This window comes from Coenobita brevimanus, chromosome 71, assembly GCF_032717465.1.
Source record: "Coenobita brevimanus isolate Jiangsu-jjx chromosome 71, ASM3271746v2, whole genome shotgun sequence".
NCBI lineage: Eukaryota > Metazoa > Arthropoda > Malacostraca > Decapoda > Coenobitidae > Coenobita > Coenobita brevimanus.
The window spans coordinates 49,318,640-49,341,343 of record NC_137024.1 but is presented as its reverse complement, the minus strand read 5'-3'; the positions used below and the strand labels follow the sequence as shown (position 1 = coordinate 49,341,343).

The window sequence follows — 22,704 nt, the reverse complement described above, 5'->3', positions numbered from 1 at the left end:
ATACTTTAATCTTTTCCTTTCAGTAGTCAAGATCACCCTTTTCCTTCCCAACAGAAATCGTGGAAATTGTTTCTAGTTCCCTCTCTCTCAGTTCTCCCAATTTTTTGTACTTCGATGATTACCCCTGCTTCTCTTCCTGGTACTTCTCTGGCTCTTTCCACTGTTCCTCTGCCTGTTTCATCTTGCGCAGCCACACCTCCTGCCTCACAGTCCCTTCCATGTACAATTCCATCATCCTGTTCATCATCTATAGCAACGTTTGAATCTTATCTGTTTCTTCGGCTTCCCGTCCTCATACTGCTTCCTGACTCACTAACTCTATCTTGACCACCTCTTTTGTGGGGACCCCAGACCTGGTCTCAGTATTTTAACATCACATCCAGACAGATGACTTCTCGCTTAATCTTTCCTTGTTACGGCAGGTAAGCTCCAACATTACATTCTCTGTATGACCCAGTGGCTCTCGTCTCCTCAAAGTCCAAAATGCAGCTCAAGCAGAAAAAGCAGTAGCATTAGATGACCCATCAGGAAATCCACACTCTATCTCTCCAGGTGTACAGTTGAATTCAGCAACAGACAATGTCAGACAATGTCTGACTTCTCTCTTATATCTCTTTTGGAAATAGAGACATCACTGAATGCGCAGAAGACATCAAACTCATTCTCTCCAAAACAAAATTGCCAGATCCTGTCAGTCCAGTGCTACACAATCCCTTCCTGAGGACGCCGCCAACAACCAGCCAATATTGCCAAAATAATATGGTAAAACCTCACTATAACGCCGTTATTGAGGCATAAGTCATTCCAAAAAAAGTGAACCTCCAATAAAAGAGATATCTGGACTTCCCTCTGCTAACCCAGACTTTTTCCAATATATTAGACATTAGTCCAGATCGCACCGACGGTAGTAGTAGTAGTAGTAGTTGTTCCCTAGGCAGTCTGGCCGAACAGCCCCGAGTCCCTTAGGAAGGCCATGGCCGAGACCGGGCTTTCCCACAGAGCTCTCAAGGAGTGTATGTTGTGTTGTTGGCGTAGGTGATTGTGTGCAATGCAGTCTTCCATAATGTGCTTAATAGTATGGGGTGCTGTGTTGCATCCTGGACATGCATCAGCAACAGAGTCATCCAGCCTCTTCTGGTAGCTTAAGAGGGCTGGATGGTGTCCACATCTCAGCCTGGCCAGGTGGACCCTGTCCTCACGAGGAAGATAGGATTCAGAAGGGTGGATTCAGAAGGGTGCATGCAGCTGTGTGTTGTCTTTAAATGACTGAATGGAGCGGTGAGTGATCTGAGTGTGGATATGCTTCTGGAAGCTGGTCTGAGGTGGGTGAGGGGGGGGGAGATGACAGCATTTGTGTATGGTATCGTGTGCTGGGTGTTGTTTTGATGTTCCTTGGTGTGGGTGGATGTGCTGCCATGTACTATAGTGGATGTTGTGGGTTTGTGGAGGCTGCAGCAAGAAACTGGGTGCCTCTAATGTCTAGGTGATCCTTGACTTTGAGGACTTTGGTTTCTTGATGTAGGTGGTCTGTGGGTGTAGTAGCTGTGCAGCCTGTGATTATTTTTAGGGCCTTGTTCTGTAAGGTCTGTAGAGTGTTGTAGTGTGTTTTGGTGAGGTTAGAAGCCCAGGCAGGGCTTGCATAATTCATCACTGAACGTATGTATTGTTTGTGTACTGTGGTGATGGTTTCTTTGTTGTGTCCAAATGTTGTATGGGCAAGTGACCTCAAAGCATTGAGTCTTGGTGTTATTTTATTTTTAATGTTTGTGATGTATTGTTTAAATGACACTGATGTATTGTATGTTACACCAAGGGTTTTGTGTGTGTGTGTGTGTGTGTGTGTGTGTGGTAGGGGGGTGTTGTTTATGGTGAGGTGTGGGATGTGACTGTGTTCAGCTTGTGTGAACCGGCCTTAAATAATGAGCCAGCAGCTCCCTGACTCTAAACCTGCATGTGACCTCCCCGTAATTATCGGATTACCTGACCTCAGCTCACTACGGGCCCCCCCTTTAGAAAATTCCTGGGTGCGCCCCTGCCAACACTAGCAAATCTTTCTTCTGTTACATTATTCTCTCTATCTTGTCTCTTGTTAAGCTAAGATACGGTACTTCAGAAAATTTTTGCATTCGTGCCTTACTTTTGACGGCGGGCATGCAGCACCCGTCTATCTATACATTCACACCTTTTTATAAGTTATTCGGCAGTGTGTGTGCGTGTGTGTGTGTGTGTGTGTGTGTGTGTGTGTGTGTGTGTGTGTGTGTGTGTGTGTGTTTTACTCAGTATCTGCTTATATGTTTTCTTGTTAAGCTCTGTCTATCTACATATCTGTTTGTTTGTCTGTTATATCGTGTTGACAACTGGCGCGGTTTTTGTTGAATCGGTGGAAAAGGTTTTGTGGCATTCAACATAAGCATTGGCATGTGGCATGCTACATGAAACAACAGTGTTGACTTGTCACAGTCAGCATGTCTCCTGGTTGAATGCTGCATTCAACATACATGTTGAAAGCCAGGCAAATCACATGCTACATGTTGCCTGTGTTCCCCTGGTGGAATCACGCCTTAAGGACTTTAGTGAAGAGTTTGTAAATGACTGATAGCAAGCTAATGGGTCGATAGTTACTAAGGTCTTCTGAGTCACCTTTTCTATAAAGTACAATAACTATTGCATTACACCATGTTTTGGGAATTTTCTTCTTTTATACATTGGGTAAATAAGTGACCAAGCCTATTTTGTACTTCTGCTCCTGCATCCAAACGTAAATCTGCTACTATTCCATCTTCTCCCGGAGCCAACCCTCTTTTCATATTTTTAAGGGATATATTTACTAAAATGCAGCATAATGCCCCCGTGAACACCCAGACACCCCAACAAGGAGCCCACAGAAGAGCAGCAGCAGCGTGCCGGGACTAGGTGCGACAACGGGTCAGCCCGGGCCGCGTGCCCCTATGACCCGGAGCCCGCCCGCCGTCACCATAGCAGGAATACCACACTACCTTCCGGGCGAGCCTTCACCAACCAGCTAAGGGGTGGAACTGCCTATCCAGCTCCTGCCAGCACCTCAGAGACGGCCTGTAACCGCTCACCCCTCTTTAAGGAGACAGCCTGTAGCTGCTCTGAGGGTTCTAAGGATATGGCCTGTAGCCGCTCCCACCTTCGTCAGGAGACGTCCTGTAGCCGCTCGCCCCTCGCTAAGGAGATGGCCTGTAGCCGCTCTGAGGGTAACCAGGAGGCAGCCTGTAGCCGCTCCCACCTCCGTCAGGAGACGGCCTGTAGCCGCTCAAACCCCCTTCTGCAGGAGACGGCCTGTAGCCGCTCAAACCCTCTCCTGCAGGAGACAATTTGTAGCCGCTCCCACCTTTGTCAGACGGCCTGTAACCGCTCCAAAGGTGTTCCCCCTGAGTTGGCCTGTAGCCGCTCCCACCTTTGTCAGACGGCCTGTAGCCGCTCCCACCTTTGTCAGACGGCCTGTAGCCGCTCCAAAAGTGTTCCCCCTGAGTCGGCCTGTAGCCGCTCAACACCCCTCCTGAAGGAGACAGCCTATAGCCACTCCCGCCTTCGTCAGATGGCCTGTAGCCACTCCGAAGGTGTTCCCCCTGAGACGACCTGTAGCCGCTCACCCCTCCTGAAGGAGACGGCCTGTAGCCGCTCACCCCTCCTGAAGGAGACGGCTTGTAGCCGCTCAGAGGGTAACGAGGAGACGGCCTGTAGCCACTCCCGCCTTCATCAGACGGCCTGTAGCCACTCCGAAGGTGTTCCCCCTGAGACGGCCTGTAGCTGCTTAACACCCCTCCCGCAGGAGACGGCCTGTAGCTGCTCCCGCCTTCATCAGACGGCCTGTAGCCACTCCGGAGGTGCCCCTGTGTTTGCTGGCAGCCACCCACTCTCTCAGGCCATGGCCAGCAGCCGGGCCTTGGTGCCAGCCTGTAGCCGCACCCCTAGGAAGCCACGGCCAGTAGCCGGGCCTTGGCGCCAGCCTGTAGCCGCACCCTTAGGAAGCCACGGCCAATAGCCAGGCCCTACGGCAGGAGATGGCCTGTATCCACTCCGCCGCCTGTAGCTGACACCTGTTCCCCGACCACTGACACAGAGGGAGTCTTGGGCGTAGAGGAGTATTGGAGAGGCCCTGTAATCTCATTGGCCTCTGCTCCCTACAGCTGGCTATGGAAGAGACCCACCTGACAGACCCTGATGCAGACCGGTGCCGCAGCCCCTTCCTGTCGGCGCCGCCAAGCCCTGGGGTACCACAGCCCTCAGGAACCCCAGATCGCCCCCAGAACTCCCGGGCGGGAACTCCCCACACCTCGACGGCGGAGGCCCTCATCCTCCGTCAGGAGCCTGAACGACCATTTCAGGCAATTGTTCGGCCCCAATCCTCAGGGCCACACTTCTGTCCCCAGCCCTGAGAGTGCTGGCCTTTTCGCCACCCACAGCCCTGGACGAGAACGGACACCCCTGAGCGTGGTCCCGTGCCCTCTGAGTACGGAGGACCCTGGTAGTGCCCAGCTCCGGCAGTGGCGGAGCTGTGCCGCCCCTCCGCCCGCGCCCCTGGCGCCAGACCCAGACCGGAGTGACCCTAACTGTGAAATATCAGTGATTGAACAGTGCCTAGGCAGAACAGTGAATTGACCTTGTCGCAGGAATCAGCGACAATACCCAGTGTTGGAGAAAATAATAGATACAGTAAACAGTGTACAGACTAATACAGTGACAAGATCAAAGTGGTAGAGAAAGTGATGATTAGTCAAAAGTAGAATACTAGTGGAGGGTAATAAACACGCTACCATCAGAAATTATGTCGTACAACCATAATCAAAATCAGACCCCAGTGCCTTACACCACCCTCCCCAATGTGAATTAACCTTAGCAACTCCACACGTATAGAAACCCTGGACTTCCCTGATTGAGAACGCTCTGCCTTAAGTGCTATTCACTGTGACTCAAAACAGTATCCTGCGAGATACTACTAACAATATCTAGATATAAGAGTTTATAATCGCCCAGTATACTTGTGTCTGTAACATCTACATATTCCCCTGTCTAACTAAGCAACACACGTGTAAGGTTGTTGCCTGGAGTTTTTGTGTCCTGCCTCTCTCTTATTTGTCTAAGCCCCGGCCTCGAAAGAGAGCCCCGCTATACGCTAGGCTGTTACGGAACGGGAAGCCGAACCATAAACACCTAGCATTACACTGGTGGGCAGAGGTGGTTCTTGACCCGGGCATACGAGAGAGGTAATCAGGAAATACCGGAAAAATGGCAACCAAACCACACATGCAATTGCCTAAGTTCGACCCCGAACAGTATGATGTTCACACATATCTGGCGATTATCACGAAGGAGGAAGTGCAGGAGGCAGTAAAGGAGATGAAAACAGGGAAAGCTGCAGGTATGGTTGGGAGTCCTGTGGAATGCCTGAAAGGTGGTGGAGCGATTATTGTTGACTGGTTAGTAGGATTGTTGAATGTGTGCTTTGTGAAAGGTATGGTGCCAATTGACTGGGCAAGTGCTTGTGTGGTCCCGTTGTATAACTATAAGGGTGATAAGTGAGAATGTACTAGCTTTAGGGGCATAAGTCTGGTAGAGTGTTGTAGGTAAGGTGTATGGTAGAGTGTTAACTAAAAGAGTTAGAGAGGGTACAGAGGGAGTGATTGGTGATGAGCAGTGTGGCTTTAGGAAAGGGAAGGGATGCTTGGATCAGGTGTTTGCTGTGAGACAAGTGTGTGAAAAGTATTTAGCGAAAGGTAAGGATGTGTTTTGGGCGTTCATGGATTTAGAGAAAGCGTATGATAGGCTTTGTGGACTGTTTTAAGATTGTATGGACTTGATGGTAGGTTACTAAGAGAAGTGAAAATTTCTTATGTAAATAGTACAGCGTGTGTAAGAGTGGGAAATACTGCGAGTGATTGGTTTCCCGTGAGAGTAAGACCGCGGCAGGGATGTGTGATGTCGCCTTGGTTGTTTAATATTTATACGGATGGTGTTGTAAGGGAGGTGAATGCAAGAGTGTTAAGTGGATGTCTGAGTCTGGTGAATGTTGATGGTAGAGAGTGGAATCTGAGGCAGCTGCTGTTTGCAGATGCTGCTGCACTGGTGGCTGATTCAGAGGAGAGATTGAGACAATTGGTAGAGGAGTTTGGAAGGGTGTGTGAAAGGAGGAAATTGAAAGTAAATGAGAATAAGAGTAAAGTGATGAAGTGTACGAGGTTGGTAGATGGTAGGAGGATGAATATTGTTTTGAATGGTAAGTTGCGTGAGGAGGTAGAGAGTTTTAAGTATTTAGGGTCACATGTTGCTGTGGATGGAAGAATAGATGCAGAAGTGAAGTTTAGAATGATTGAAGTAGGAAAGGTGCTGGGAGGAATGAGAAATGTGTTTAGATGTCGTTCGCTTAGAATGGATGTAGAGAGAAGGCTGTATGAGGGTGTTGTGGTACCGACTTCGTTATATGGGGCTGAAACATGGAATATGGGTGTAGCAGAGAGGAAAAATTTAAATGTAATGGAGATGCGGTGTCTGAGGAGTATGTGTGGAGTGACGCGTATGAATCGAGTGAGAAACGATGAAGTGCGAAGGAGAACTGGAGTTGCTCGGGAGATGGCTGATCAAACTGAGCAGAGGGTGTTGCGATGGTTTGGGCATATGGAGACAATGGATAATGAGCAATTGATGAAAAAGATAACTAGATCTGATGTGAGAGGTGTAAGGCTGAGAGGAAGACCACGAATAGGATGGATGGACAGTGTGATGAGAACGTTGGATGCGAGAGGGATGTCTGTTGAGCAAGGAAGAGTGGTTGTGCGTGATAGAAATGAATGGAGAGAAATTGTTAATGAATAAATGGTGATGCAGTCCTGAGGGGATATTCTCCCGCATATGTCTGATCAGCTGATCAAGTCAGGTGAGGGTAAGGGGATGGGTCTATTATGATGTGGCAGGGGTAAACTAGCTCTGCTGTCGGGCCCTGCTGCGGATGTCACTGATTGCACTGAGCAGTTGACCCTTGTGCGGTATGGTGTGGTGAGGATCTGTCCCTTCTCCCTTTTGGGGCTAAGATGCGAATGAATGTGTTTGAGTGGATGAGTAAATTGAGAGTGTGTCGTCCTGTCTCAGCTACCTTCCTTTCCCTGGGGGAAGCAGCCTAGGTATATAGATAGATAGATATTTATATACTATATATATATATATATATATATATATATATATAGATAGATAGATATTTATATACTATATATATATATATAGTATGCTTTTTTTTTTTCTTTTTTTTTTTTTTACGTGTCCGACTCTGGGCAAAGGCTTCAGGGCCTATATCTCGGGGGCAGTGACCTATCCCAAGGCCCAGTAGTCCTCCTACACCTCCACATGCACCCAGTTGGCTTGCGCGGGCCGATTACACTTGGTTCACAGACTACACACACATCCAAAGCCACTACAACACTACAATTACATTTACAAGCACTTCTCACCCTACATACAATCTCTACTAGACAGCCTAAGCCACTTGGTAGAGATACATTGGCTGTATCGTCCCGACTTCGGTCGGGATAGACCAGTCCTGCAGTGGATACTCAAACGGCTGATGATGATGATGATTATTATACACATATATATATACTGTATATATATATATATATATATATATATATATATATATATATATATATATATATATATATATATATATATCATCCAATCCCACATTGCCCCATGAAGAGCAAAATCTGCTTCCAAGTGATTAGGTGTGCTAAGCCGACTCCGTACTTTCTTTACCCCTGCATGGTTGTTGACTTTATACATGGGTTTTATTCACCCCTGTGTAGAGTACAGCTCTCAGGTGTGGGGAGGCTCCCCACATTCAGCTCTTTTCAACAAGGTGGAGTCAAAGGCTTTTCGTCTCATTAACTCTCCTTCTCTAACTGGCTCCCTTCAACCTCTGTCTCTTTGCCACACTGTTGCATCTTTATCTCTTTTCTATCACTACTTCAGTGGTCACTGCTCTTCTGAACTGTCTACTTGTATCCCCCCACCACTACAACGGGTGCATAACACCCGTCTAGCAACAAACTCCCATCCCTTTTCTGTGCAACTCTCTAATGCAGGAGTTAACTGTTGCTCCCAGTTCTTCATTTATTCAACAGGTCAACTCTGGAACTGTCTCCTTCTGTCTGTGTTTCCTACTACCTATGATCTCCAATCCTTCAAACTCAGTTGTCCAAGCATCTCGAAATGTACAGTTGTTGAATTTGGCTTTCTGTTATCTTGTTTTTGTTTTTTCTTGGAGAGAACAAAGTGCGGGCTCCTAACCGTTGATTCCTTCTTTCTTGCATTAAAAAAAAATGTATGGACATAATTATCATATTGTTTCAGATGGCCAAGCTTCATATACTGTAGCTTTATTTTATGCTTAACAAGGTTGTGTTACCATATAATCTATAGTCTTATTACCACATTTTTCTCTTCAGCAGATGTAGTATGTTAGATTTTATTCAGGGCAGTTCTCCACTGTAAGTACTCCTAACTAATGTGGTTATTTTATGTTGGTAGGAGGGAAAGTTGGTGGTTAAGCTTATACGTTACATTTGCCTATGTTTCAATATAGATGAATTTTCTGTGTTTAGAAAGTTAATCTCTAAGGAAGTTATTTCACGCATATCTTAGAACAAGGGACAGTTGAAGTCACATTTAGCATCAGTACTTGATAAGCACCAGTTCATGTGCAAATGGAGTGTAGTTTTCTCACTGGAGACTCCACATCAACCAACACTAATACAGCTTGAAGTCATCTTTAGCATCTAGACCCCACAGTACGTGCAGCAGTTTGTTAGCCACCTCATTCTCATCTTCAGTCCTCACACCTGGGATAGCAGATATGTCAAACTCTCCCAGATGGCGCTTGAGATCATGCTTCATGCAAACTTTCATGCGGGTCTTCTTGTCACACTTCAGGAGGGCCATGGCACGTTTTATGTTTAAGGGGATGGGGGAGTCGTATTGATCTGCTGGCAGGCACATCTGAAAGGGAGAGAGCTGTTGAGAAAGTATGTTCCACAAGTACCTTACCTTGGTGTACCTTTCCTATCTATTCTCCCTCTTCCCAGCTGTGACCCTGCTGCCCCTTACTCTGTCTCCAGCTATATCCTGCCTTACCATTTCTACCACACTGTGTCCTACCTTACCATGTCGTGCCTCCAGCCATCCAACTGTGTCTACTCCATACTTTGTCCCATACTTAATCCTACTTTACCTTCTCTGCCTCTTTCTGCCCTACTGCACCCTTACAACCTTACCATCATATGTTTTCCATACCATTTTTTTTAGGAGTGTGACAATAAGTTTAACAACCTGTTAATTTAGGCCCAGCAGTTCTGTGTGTCACGCACCCTCACATGCTACCTATACCCTACCTTCCTCCTATCCCTACTTTACCCTCTTCTGCTCTTCCAGTCTCATTCTGCCTTTCCTTAGCCTGCTTTACCATTCCGTAACTTATCATGCGCTGCTTTATTCTCTGCTCTCCGTGCCTCATTTTGCCCTCCCATACCTATAGCCTTGGTCTCCCTACCTCATCCTTCCCTGCACTACCCCACGTCCCCGTACCGTACCACTCTGCATCCACCACTCACCGTAAACTCTTGGCAATGGCGAAATGCCTTGCCGAGGTCATCTTGGAGGTCAAGGGGGAGGGACGCAAACATTGTCTTTGCCTCCTCCTCCATGAACACGAAGTCCAGAGAGAGGTCGTCCTTCAGCTGAAAGGTTAGAGAAAATTGAGCAGGAGCTGTATTTATAATTTCTTTAAAACTTAAGTTCCGTATGAGACTGCTGGTATATACATTTGCCTTCAATGATACGGTGACCAAGCACTTCACAACTGAATAAGGGGAAATACTGAAATGAGAAAATACATTAAAGAATAATGTGTGATAGTAACTAAGAGTTAAGGAGATTTACTTATTCTGTAATTTTATTAGGATCCTTATAAATCCTGACACAGGTCATTAATTTACATTAGATCAGGTTAAGGTGGATTTGGCTGGGTTGGGTTAGATTAAGATAAATTTTATGCGATTTGATTGAGTAAAGGCGGATTTTCTTAGGTGGGCTTAGATCTGGTTAGAGTATAAAGGTATATTGTATTAGGCTGAGCTAGATTTGGTTTGGATTAATGTGCTTTCATTAGATTGGATCTGATTTGATCAAGTTAAGGTGGACCATTTTAAGATGGATTAAATTTGATTAGACTGAGCTGCATTACTGGATGCTAGGTGATACCATAAGCTGTGTAAATATGGCTAAAATATTTTAGATTTTGTTAGCTTTTACTAGCATAGTTGATGCAACCTCGTTTAATGTTATATGAAGCACTTGTTGTTGATACCTAACTATGAACCGTCTGGCCAAGCAGACTCATCAACCACAGGTAAGCAACTGTTTTCCTGGTACAGTACAGGGCATACATCCAACAGGGAATTGTCACTCCCTTGAAAGTAGACAAGGTCTTGCCAGGGTGTGACCAGGGTCCTTTCCCATGGCAAGATGCAATAAAAATAGAAAGTGAATTGCCCTGAATGATTATACTGTACTTTGTGTTAATTTATGCGGCATATTGACGAGAAGGAAATAAAAATGTTTAAATGCTTTGTGTGTGTGTGTGTGTGTGTGTGTGTGTGTGTGTGTGTACTCGGGCAATTCAAGTACCAACAGGTTTCTTAGAGCAAACACTCAGATACGAACATAACCAAGACGCTGCATGACACAGGTGAAGTTACTGACGCGACTCTTAGCCTGTCTCACCATCCATCCCACCGCTTCTGCATCATACAATGGGCTGCTGGGTCTCTGCTGAAAGGGAGATAAGACATTGTTTTAAGGGCTGGCTTTTAGATGGCTTGGGAGGCTCGACAGCGACCCTTCCCTAGCGATTTAATTTGGATATTAGACCTTAATATTGGTTTGGATCGGAAACAAAAGTCATTGTTGAACGGTGATGTGCAGGTTAAAGTGCTGAGTAAGGGGTGTTGCGAAATGTATCCTTAAAACTGCTAACAAAAAAAAAATATATATATTGTACATCGTTTTGCTTTATGGTGGAGAGGACTGTATTAAAAGAACTGAAATGGATGCTAACCTTTATGGGGTATCTACATTTTCCTAGAGAGAGAGAGAGAGAGAGAGAGAGAGAGAGAGAGAGAGAGAGAGAGAGAGAGAGAGAGAGAGAGAGAGAGAGAGAGAGAGAGAGAGAGATCACCAACTTGGGAACACATGTGAGTGGACAGAGTAGTCATGGGAGGGGGGGGGGGGAAGGCGGGTGAGTAGGGTTATGGGTCAGTATGTATCAGGTTCATATTTTTGGCCGTTCAAATTTATCATTGTCATGACACGAAGTCGTCATATTAGGCCACCTTGTTTTTCAATGTTCATATCGCTGTTATGTCAAAGATACAATACACCCACGACGTTGATTTGCTAATCGTCACCAAATTTACCATTACCAGTTTCATGGGAAAATTATATATTAGAAGACATACCTAACTATAAATTGATGGTTGCATGTTGAAACCAGTGGAATGTTTTATTGTCAGTTACGATATAAAGAAGACTATCTGTTCTGGTGCACACACACACACACACACACACACACACACACACTGCACCCACCTGGCCTGCGTCTGCCTGCTTGGTGACGTGGTTGGAGAGGGTGAGAGGAATGGTGTCCTGGGTAAAACAGGTCTTGGTCGCCTCAGCCACACGTCTCTTCCACCCGTTGTACACATCCTCACCCAGGCAGTTCGTCATTACCTGCACGCAGATAAAAGCATTCATCATTATCATAAACATTATGATCATTATCATCATTCTGACCCCCTTTCCTACTGAAGGAGGAGGTGAGGCAGGGTCCAGTAACAAGGTAAGAGACATACAGAAGTGAGACAGCTATTAACAACGTACTTAGGAGGGATCACACAATCATTTTCTATGCATGAAGAAAAGTCTCTGCTTGTGCTGAAACCAGAAGTACGCGACCTGCAACTGAGAAGTCCCGAGTACCATTCCCGGGCCGACCACGAGAAAGCCTTTGTGCATAGTCTTTTCCTCCAGTTTGCACCCACAAGTGAAACTCGGACCTGAGTATGTAAAGTGAAGATTGTGTGTTATAGCTTGGAGGAATGTTTGCTGGATGCTTTTTTTGTCGGTCTGTTACGCTTGTGAGCGTGTTCATCTGTCTGACTTTCTGGCACAAAGGATTATCTTTCTGTGCCAAAAAAATGGACCAGCTGTTTGAATTTCGTGGTAGTAATAATGATGAACTAGTTGTCTGAATTTGGTGGTAGTAGTAATGATGAACTAGTTGTCTGAATTTGGTGCTACTAATAATGATGAACTAGGTGTTTGAATTTGATGGTAGTAATAATTTTGGACCAGCTGTTTGAATTTGGTGGTAGTAATAATGATGAACTAGGTGTTTGAATTTGATGTTAGTAATAATTTTGGACCAGCTGTTTGAATTTGGTGGTAGTAATAATGATGGACCAGCTGTTTGAATTTGGTGGTAGTAATAATGATGGACCAGCTGTTTGAAATCTGGTGGTAGTAATAATGATGGCGTTGGTGGTAATGGCAACGATAGTTCTGCTGTTATGCAACCAAAAGTCAGGGAAGGAAGAACAAATAATATTGCATTTCGTGATAATGATGATGACGGTGTTTGTTGTATTTGTGATTGAGGTCTACAAACAAAACTCTACATGAGATATTAATAACTTCCTGGTTATCATCACTAAGCGAAGAATTGAATCAGCAAATACAACTGGTAACAGTTGTAGGGGTCACAGGAGTGTGGGACTGTTGTTTCTGTTGCACCTACAGGGGCGACCAATATTATGCCTCTCCCTAACTGTGCCACTCCCCCACTCATTCACTGAGCTACTAAACCTTCCTGAAGAATGGGATCCAGGCACCGTGGAAGGAATGTTAGGAAATAGAATTTTCGATTATGGTAGACCTCCCTCTGGGCCAGGTTTCAGTCAGGGTGGATTGACAGCCCCCGTTCCACCCAGAGCCATTAGGCATGGCCAGTTCTTTATCTAGGAGCACGACTTTATGCATGACGATAGAGCTTCATTCATTCCAGGTTATAAGCAAGGTGGGACCCTTGAGGGCTGTCCGTGGCAGGTGGGGCAGCCTCTGGTGGTCTCGGTCCAAGTTGTTGTGCATCGTCACAATATTTAACCGAAGAACATGAAATACTGCGTACTGATAGATGTTCACCCCGGCCACGTTTTGTAGGGTGTGGAATCACCATGAGTCACCTACCACGGGGGAGAGGATGGTCCCCGGGGCTCCTGGCAAAGCCATTATGCATGGACATAGTTTATAACCAAGAAGCATGAAATTTTGTATATTGTTAGGTGTTAACTTGGTCACATTTTGAGCAGGGATGGACCTCCGATGACCACCTTCATGGGTGAGAAAGGTGACCCCCTGGAGGGAGGGGACAATACCATAGTTTTTAACTAAGATCATTAAATTTTGCTCAATGGAAGATCTTTACTGTGGCCACATTTTAGGTAGGGTGAGACCCTCAAAAGCCATCTCCCACGGGCAGGGGGCCGGCACCTAAGGATCCTAGCCAAAGCCTTTATGAACAGTCATGGTTTTTACCTAAGAACACGAAATTTTGCATGCTGGTAGATGTTTTTCTCGGCCATACTTTAGGCAGAGTGGAACCCCTAATTGCCAGCCCCCACGGGGGTAAACTGTCTCCCAGGAGTGAAAACGCCAAGCACACAAAATCTTACAGTAGTAGTATTCATCTGGAACAGAGGTTATATAGGTGGGGACTCCCGGGGTTCACCTTCCTGTCTCCCCAGTAAATAATAATTTCTTTCCCCTTATACTGTTGCAGGGGTGGGTGCGACTATCAAAGGTGTTCATTGTCTTGCTGTTGTTCTGGTCTGTGTGTTAATGTTGAACCTTAGAACTTGCCCGTCTGTGACGCAGGGTGCTAGGCCACTCAATTCTATCTTACTTGAAGACGTACCCCATGGCTATTAGTTGGCCCTGCATATATCCTCAGAGGATATTATTGTACAACTATGTTAAAACTCTCTCAAAACACACACACACACACACACACACACACACGTACCTTGGTGTAGGCATATTCCATGTCGAATGGGTCGGCGAGGACAGCTGAGGCCCACACCAACACCAGCACCAGGGGCACCGCTCGAAACATCACGTACGCTGTCAAGGGCAACATTAGTGCTACTTTCATGGTGATTAGTTGCGTTACACACACACACACACACACACACACACACACACACCACTCGCTGGCTTAGTGGTGACAATACTATCTTTTACAGCTAAATCAAGTAATTTGCGCATTTGTTCGCTGCTGAAGCCGGAAACTATGTCATGCAATTTGAAAAGTTCATTGATGCATATATCAATAGTCTCATTTAATGGGATGTTGGTAAGTAGAGACTTGACGTCAAAACTGGCAATAACACAGCAATCGACGTTTAAGTCTGTGATTTCCTTAATGAAGGAATAGGTGTCCCTGCAAGTGCACTGGTTAGTGGAAATGAGGCTCAATAAGCAAGCCTACAGGCAAGTAAATGGGGTAGCAATGGGAAATCCCCTTGCCCAAACACTAAATAACATTTTCTTGAGCTTTCATGAGAAGAATTGGAGTAACGATTGCCCGGACGATTTTAATTTCGTGTTTTACCAGAGATACGTAAATGACACTTTTTGCTTTTTAAATCTGGAGATCACATACCACGATTTTTAAAACTATCTTAATTCAAGACATCTAAACATAGTATAACAAACTGTCATTGTTAGATACAGATATCACCAGAACAGATATCACTTCCCCTACCAATCTGGTAAATTACCAATATGCTGGGAATCGAACCAGGGACTTTCAGATGAGAGCCAGGCAGCATACCACTACACCACGACCAGGTTAAAAGTTAACTCACGTTGTCACAATCTTGTAACCAACGTCCCTCCGCCCCCACTGTGGGCATCAAGAGGATGAGTTAACCCCCTGGCACTCGGGCAAGTAGATGCTTTTAATCTATCCCAAACACTTACGGTAAGTCAGAATGAAGGGGGAAACCTGTACTGTACACAGGAAAAATCATCTGGTAAATTACCAATATGCTGGGAATCGAACCAGGGACTTTCAGATGAGAGCCAGGCAGCATACCACTACACCACGACCAGGTTAAAAGTTAACTCACGTTGTCACAATCTTGTAACCAACGTCCCTCCGCCCCCACTGTGGGCATCAAGAGGATGAGTTAACCCCCTGGCACTCGGGCAAGTAGATGCTTTTAATCTATCCCAAACACTTACGGCAAGTCAGAATGAAGGGAAACCTGTACTGTACACAGGAAAAATCATCTGGTAAATTACCAATATGCTGGGAATCGAACCAGGGACTTTCAGATGAGAGCCAGGCAGCATACCACTACACCACGACCAGGTTAAAAGTTAACTCACGTTGTCACAATCTTGTAACCAACGTCCCTCCGCCCCCACTGTGGGCATCAAGAGGATGAGTTAACCCCCTGGCACTCGGGCAAGTAGATGCTTTTAATCTATCCCAAACACTTACGGCAAGTCAGAATGAAGGGGGAAACCTGTACTGTACACAGTACTGTACAGTACAGGTTTCCCCCTTCATTCTGACTTGCCGTAAGTGTTTGGGATAGATTAAAAGCATCTACTTGCCCGAGTGCCAGGGGGTTAACTCATCCTCTTGATGCCCACAGTGGGGGCGGAGGGACGTTGGTTACAAGATTGTGACAACGTGGGTTTACTTTTAACCTGGTCGTGGTGTAGTGGTATGCTGCCTGGCTCTTATCTGAAAGTCCCTGGTTCGATTCCCAACATATTGGTAATTTACCAGATGATTTTTCCTGTGTACAGTACAGGTTTCCCCCTTCATTCTGACTTGCCGTAAGTGTTTGGGATAGATTAAAAGCATCTACTTGCCCGAGTGCCAGGGGGTTAACTCATCCTCTTGATGCCCACAGTGGGGGCGGAGGGACGTTGGTTACAAGATTGTGACAACGTGAGTTAACTATAAACATGGTCGTGGTGTAGTGGTATGCTGCCTGGCTCTCATCTGAAAGTCCCTGGTTCGATTCCCAGCATATTGGTAATTTACCAGATGATTTTTCCTGTGTACAATACAGGTTTCCCCCTTCATTCTGACTTGCCGTAAGTGTTTGGGATAGATTAAAAGCATCTACTTGCCCGAGTGCCAGGGGGTTAACTCATCCTCTTGATGCCCACAGTGGGGGCGGAGGGACGTTGGTTACAAGATTGTGACAACGTGAGTTAACTTTTAACCTGGTCGTGGTGTAGTGGTATGCTGCCTGGCTCTCATCTGAAAGTCCCTGGTTCGATTCCCAGCATATTGGTAATTTACCAGATGATTTTTCCTGTGTACAGTACAGGTTTCCCCCTTCATTCTGACTTGCCGTAAGTGTTTGGGATAGATTAAAAGCATCTACTTGCCCGAGTGCCAGGGGGTTAACTCATCCTCTTGATGCCCACAGTGGGGGCGGAGGGACGTTGGTTACAAGATTGTGACAACGTGAGTTGACTCTTAACCTGGTCGTGGTGTAGTGGTATGCTGCCTGGCTCTCATCTGAAAGTCCCTGGTTCGATTCCCAGCATATTGGTAATTTACCAGATGATTTTTCCTGTGTACAGTACAGGTTTTCCCCCTTCATTCTGACTTGCCGTAAGTGTTTGGGATAGATTAAAAGCATCTACTTGCCCGAGTGCCAGGGGGTTAACTCATCCTCTTGATGCCCACAGTGGGGGCGGAGGGACGTTGGTTACAAGATTGTGACAACGTGAGTTAACTTTTAACCTGGTCGTGGTGTAGTGGTATGCTGCCTGCCTCTCATCTGAAAGTCCCTGGTTCGATTCCCAGCATATTGGTAATTTACCAGATGATTTTTCCTGTGTACAGTACAGGTTTCCCCCTTCATTCTGACTTGCCGTAAGTGTTTGGGATAGATTAAAAGCATCTACTTGCCCGAGTGCCAGGGGGTTAACTCATCCTCTTGATGCCCACAGTGGGGGCGGAGGGACGTTGGTTACAAGATTGTGACAACGTGAGTTAACTTTAACCTGGTCGTGGTGTAGTGGTATGCTGCCTGGCTCTCATCTGTGTGTCCCTGGTTCGATTCCCAGCATATTGGTAATTTACCAGATGATTTTTCCTGTGTACAGTACAGGTTTCCCCCTTCATTCTGACTTGCCGTAAGTGTTTGGGATAGATTAAAAGCATCTACTTGCCCGAGTGCCAGGGGGTTAACTCATCCTCTTGATGCCCACAGTGGGGGCGGAGGGACGTTGGTTACAAGATTGTGACAACGTGAGTTAACTTTTAACCTGGTCGTGGTGTAGTGGTATGCTGCCTGGCTCTCATCTGAAAGTCCCTGGTTCGATTCCCAGCATATTGGTAATTTACCAGATGATTTTTCCTGTGTACAGTACAGGTTTCCCCCTTCCCCTACCAATGTCTACCGGAAACCAACATTCACAGGTTTATGTACGAAGTTCAAATCATTCATTTCAATAAATTTTAAACGTAATTTGGTAAGAGCTCTGACTAACCTAGCCTTCTATATTTGTTCAGATTATTTTCAGCGTCATAAGGAAGTAGAGTAAAAAAAAATATATATGCTTTACACTACCGGGTTCCCTAAATTTTTCTCTGACCTCCACATTGGCAAAGCAATTAACAAGTTATTAACCCATGTGACTCAAAAGGTTCAAACTGTCCCGAGACACACATTTTACTCTAATTTCGTTTACAGGGGTAAACATAGTTTTCACCTGAGAATCAGGCTACGTAAGCTACTCAGCTATGCATTTCCACAAACAGACTTGAGAGTCATTTTTAGTACAAGAAATATAGGCACTCTCTTCAAAATCAAAGATAAGGTACCCTTACACATAGAGTCCTCTGTTGTTTACAGATATACGTGTGATAGCTGCCAGGCATCATATCTCGGAAAGACAGAGAGACATTTACAAACACGTATACAATAACACTTAGGTACACAAGCTCGAAAGGTAGATCAATCACTAAACCACCCTTAGTGCAATCAGACAACACACACACACACACACACACACACGATCACCCTGTCAACCGAACTGCCTTCACAGTTCTTGCCAGAAGCCAATATAACTCTGACCTCCTCTTCATGGAGACTCTATACACACCTCGACAAACCCACTATCGGTGACAATAGCTCTTCTGTTCAGCTGCTATGTTTTTAAAGGACTGAGTGCATTCTTATGTTAAAAGTTTACTAGCATGTTCTTGCTTTAACTCAACAGAATGTAGCATTTTAGTGTATGAAAGTTTTTTTTTTTTCCTACTTGTGCATAACTTCGGTAGGTTATCCATTCGTCTTAGTATATTTTTAGTTATCATTCTGGACGCAAAATTTGATCAAAGGCTTAAATGTTTTTACCATAGCTAAAATATATATTATTATTTTTAGGGCTGATGGTGCAATGAGTTATTGTGAAACTATCTATCTATTTATTGCTAGACGCCGTAATCCAGCAAGGGGTGGCCATTTGACTTTGAGTTATTTGTTTTACGCGAAACGTCACCATTAAAGATGTTCCTACAAGCCCTGGTGTTGATATTCATTATTTGCCTATGCTTTCCGAGCAACCAGTCAGTCGCCAGTGTATATATATATATATATATATATATATATATATATATATATATATTTTTCGTTTTCGTTTTTAAAGGCTCCAACATGCTTGCATGTGTCGGCCTTGGTCACCTAATGGCGGCTCTCCATGCTGCACGATCCATTGCAGCCTCCCTGTTCAGTCCCTTAACCCTAAGGTCACACTTAATGACCTCGTCCCATGTCTTTCTCGGTCTACCCCTCATAACCCCACCCCCAATATTTACACTTCTCACCTTCCTCACCCAACTATCATCCCCCATCCTCTCCACATGTCCAAACCACCTCAATCTACCTCTCCTCATCACAACACCAATACACTCCAGTCCCATCCTACCTCTCAACTCTTCCATTGTAAACCCAGCCCCTCCAGGCCTTGGACGCAGGGACGCACTGCACATCCACCTAATCATTGTCATTTCTGTACGTCTGAGCCGGCGAATGTCTTCCTCCTTCACTGCCCAGGTCTCACTGCCATACAGCATTACACTCCTAACACACGCTGCATACAAAGACCCCTTAGCACGTAGGGAGAGCCCTCAATGTCAGGAGAGGCAAGAGCTCCCTGAACTTCTTCCAACCACTTCTCACCCTAGCCACAGAGCTAGCTCCAGCCCCACCTCCAGCACACAACATGTCTCCTAAATAACAAAACTCTTCCACACACTCAAGAGATTCACCAGCAAGTTCAATTCTTTCACGTCTGACGATCTCCACCTGCTCACCCCGGCACGCCGTACACATAAAATCAGCATTATCTCGCAGTCTACCTCTGATACCACTACATCTCTTATGCACCCATTTATCACACACACCGCACAAGATGGAATTACTTCCCACGCCCTTGTGGCAAACTGCACATGGCCACTCTCCCTCGTCTTTGACAGTACCGCCACCAACCCTAGATATCATCACTTTTGTTTTATCTGCATTTACCCTTAAACCCTTTTTGCCCCATACCATCTCTCCACTTCCTAAACCTTTCCTCCGCCTCCCTTTCATTCTCTGCAATCAACACCAAATCATCAGCATACAACAACTCCCACGGGAGTCCGTTTCTAAAGTCACGTGAAAGGGCTTCAAGTACCATGATAAACAACATGGGACTCAAGACTGACCCCTGATGCACACCAACATTCACGGAAAACTCATCACTCAAATCTCCATTCACTCTCACCTGGGTGTGAGCACCCACATACATGGCCATAACCACCCTAACCAGCCACTCCTCCAAGCCAAGCTTTCTCATTGCCCACTTCACCACCTCTCTAGGGACTCTGTCAAAGGCCTTTTCCAAGTCAACAAAAACAAAATAAAGATCCCTTCTCCTACCAATATATTTTTCCTGAAGCTGTCGAACAATGAATATGGCATCAGTGGTCCCCCTACCTGGCATAAACCCAAACTGCATCTCATCAATATTCACTCTTTCTCTAATCATACCTTCTAAAACTCTCTCCATTACCTTCATTATCTGATCTAAAAGCTTTATACCTCTATAATTCCCTCTTTCCAGGGCATCACCCTTCCCTTTATACACATTTACAATTACACTCTTCAGCCAATCATCTGGGACAACACACTCATAAATAATCCTATTTATCAGGTCAGTGACTAAACTCACCCCTATATCGCCTGAGGCCTTCAACATTTCGGCAGTCAACCCAGACACACCTGCTGCCTTCCCCACCCTCATCCTGCCTATTGCCTCACTCACAGTAGCAGTATCAATCAAAGGCCAAGGGCCAAACACTGGATCTGCTGGCTCCAAACCTTCCCTGTCCCAGTCAAACTCCTCATTCAACAACCGGTTATAATGCTCTCTCCATGCATCTTTAATATCCTCACTGTTCACCACTACCCTTCCTTCATCATTCTTCACACACTGCTCACCTATGATATCCCGATTATCCCTCTTCACCTGACCTGCCACCCTAAATATATTTTTCCTTTCCCCATGATTTAGGTTATCAAGTAATTGTCTCTGTGACTCAGACTTTGCCCTGTATACCTCTTTCCTAGCCCTACGCTTGGCAGCCAAATATTCCTCTTTGCTACCACCCTTCTTCCATTCCCGGAAAAGCCTTCTTTTCTCCTTAATTGCAGCTTCTACACCCTCATCCCACCATGAAGTTACTTTATGTCTTGGTGGTCCTCTTGTCCAGCCGCATGTTACATCAGTAACTCTCAAGAAATTGTTCTTGAGGGCTCTGTACTGTTCATTAACGCCTCTGTCTACAGCTCCCTGTTCAGCCACCACTCTCCTCAACTCGCTATAGAAGGCATCCCTTACTACTTGATTTTTCAGCTTCCATATTTTCCTCCTAGGTACATAAGTCCTCTTTTTCATCATTTGTTCTTTAAGCACCATATCACAAATCAGTAGTTTGTGCTGCTGCACACACTCCTCACTTCCTTTAACTTTAACATCCCTCACTACCCTCCTATCGGCCCTCCTAACCAGAAAATAATCTATCTGACTGCTATTTCCCCCAGACTCATACGTAATTAACCTACTGTCTCTTTTCCTAAAATATGTGTTGCACACAATCATGTCCGTTGCCTCCCCAAACTCGAGTATCCTTTCCCCTTCTGCATTCCTTAGACCATATATAATTCTTGCTGTAATCGGACAATTTTACGCGGCTGAAAGACTAATTGGAGGGGTTTGCTACCGCCTTCTCTAACATCTTTACTAAGAAAGGGCTGTCCTAGGAAATATTTGTTTGAGACATATGAAATAAGTTTTGACTATGACTGTACCTTGCCAGGAGAGACCGAAGGACTAGGTAAAAGAATGCCCAAAAGTCTGGTCGCCCGAGTATTCTGGAAGTGCCGATGATGCTTTCTCCTCTCCCTTATATTCTCTCCTTCACGCGGTCAGCTCTTCCCACTGTCCAATCGCAAGACGGAGTTTGCGCCCAGTAGTGTCGCTGGCCAATCACGATGAGGCCTGCTGGGAGGAACATAATCACTGAGTTGTATTCCTTTTGGCATAGGAGACTTCGTGCACTTCTGCACCATTAGCGGAAAAAAAAAAAAAAAAAAAAAAACTGACGAGATCATTGATCATGAACATAAAGGCACAATTCTGGGAGAAAAAATAGAAGGAATAATAAATCATGTTAAGCACCGAGTAGCCTACGCAGAGCAAAAGAGGCACTAACGATCAAAAATTTTTACAGAATTACAAGAAAATATAAGAATTCACTTAATCAAATCATTAGTAATACCTGTGGTTGAGTATCCTCCCACACCATCTGACACAGTCAGCAAAACGCAGTTACTCAGTTTCCAAAGAATGCAAAGCAAAGCATTCAGAATTGCTCTTAGTGAAAGATGTCATTGCATAAAAATACCAATAAATAGAGCAACGTTGCCCGCCAACTTTAGATAGTCCTACACCTACTTTTCTTTCTTTCTAACTATACAGTCTTCTTAATCTCTTCTTTTCTCCTCATCTAATGAATTACACTCACTCGATTTGGATTTGGATTTCGTCACACTTCTTCCTCAGCGATTGTTGCATATACGTACACGTATAAATAAATAAATAAATAAATATATATATATATATATATATATATATATATATATATATATATTTTTTCTTTTATGCTCTTTATATCTCAACGACATAGTTTGCATCAGCAGTACTGTAGCCAATAGAAGAGATTATTAACCCCTTCACTAAAAGTGACTTTTTTTTTTTTTAACTTACTTTTGTTGCCACTAGACACTTACTTTGGAAGGCATTTCGAATTTGAGAGATTAGTTATAGTTTTCTTTAACCCTTTCACTCCAACACTTCTTCCCTAAACTAAATGCAGTCATACGATACGGTAACAAAAATAAGGTATAAAACACGCCCACATAGTCAGATTGAAGGGGTTAAGGCGTAATAGGCAAAGTAAATCGCTGAGAAAGGGGTGTTACGAAATGT

General features: G+C 45.0%; 1 protein-coding gene across 1 annotated transcript; it reads right to left on the bottom strand.

Moving 5' to 3' along the window:
- Positions 1-8,589: 8,589 nt before the first annotated feature.
- Positions 8,590-21,580, bottom strand: LOC145406860 (uncharacterized). The gene is made up of 6 exons (XM_080277974.1): positions 21,525-21,580; positions 14,153-14,250; positions 11,662-11,802; positions 10,738-10,845; positions 9,627-9,752; positions 8,590-9,015 (listed from the first exon to the last, which is right to left on the bottom strand). Exons 2-6 carry the CDS (start codon positions 14,240-14,242, stop codon positions 8,767-8,769), a joined length of 714 nt encoding a protein of 237 aa, XP_080134100.1. The 5' UTR covers positions 14,243-14,250; positions 21,525-21,580; the 3' UTR covers positions 8,590-8,766.
- Between the last annotated feature and the right edge of the window lie 1,124 nt (positions 21,581-22,704).

Coding starts and splice junctions, on each gene's coding strand:
- LOC145406860 (XM_080277974.1), bottom strand. CDS start 14,242: ATGTTTCGAGCGGTGCCCCTGGTGCTGGTGTTGGTGTGGGCCTCAGCT. Junction 10,846..11,661: donor AGCAGGCAGACGCAGGCCAG/GTGGGTGCAGTG, acceptor TCTCCCTTTCAG/CAGAGACCCAGCAGCCCATT. Junction 9,016..9,626: donor GCCATTGCCAAGAGTTTACG/GTGAGTGGTGGA, acceptor TCTCCCTTTCAG/ATGTGCCTGCCAGCAGATCA.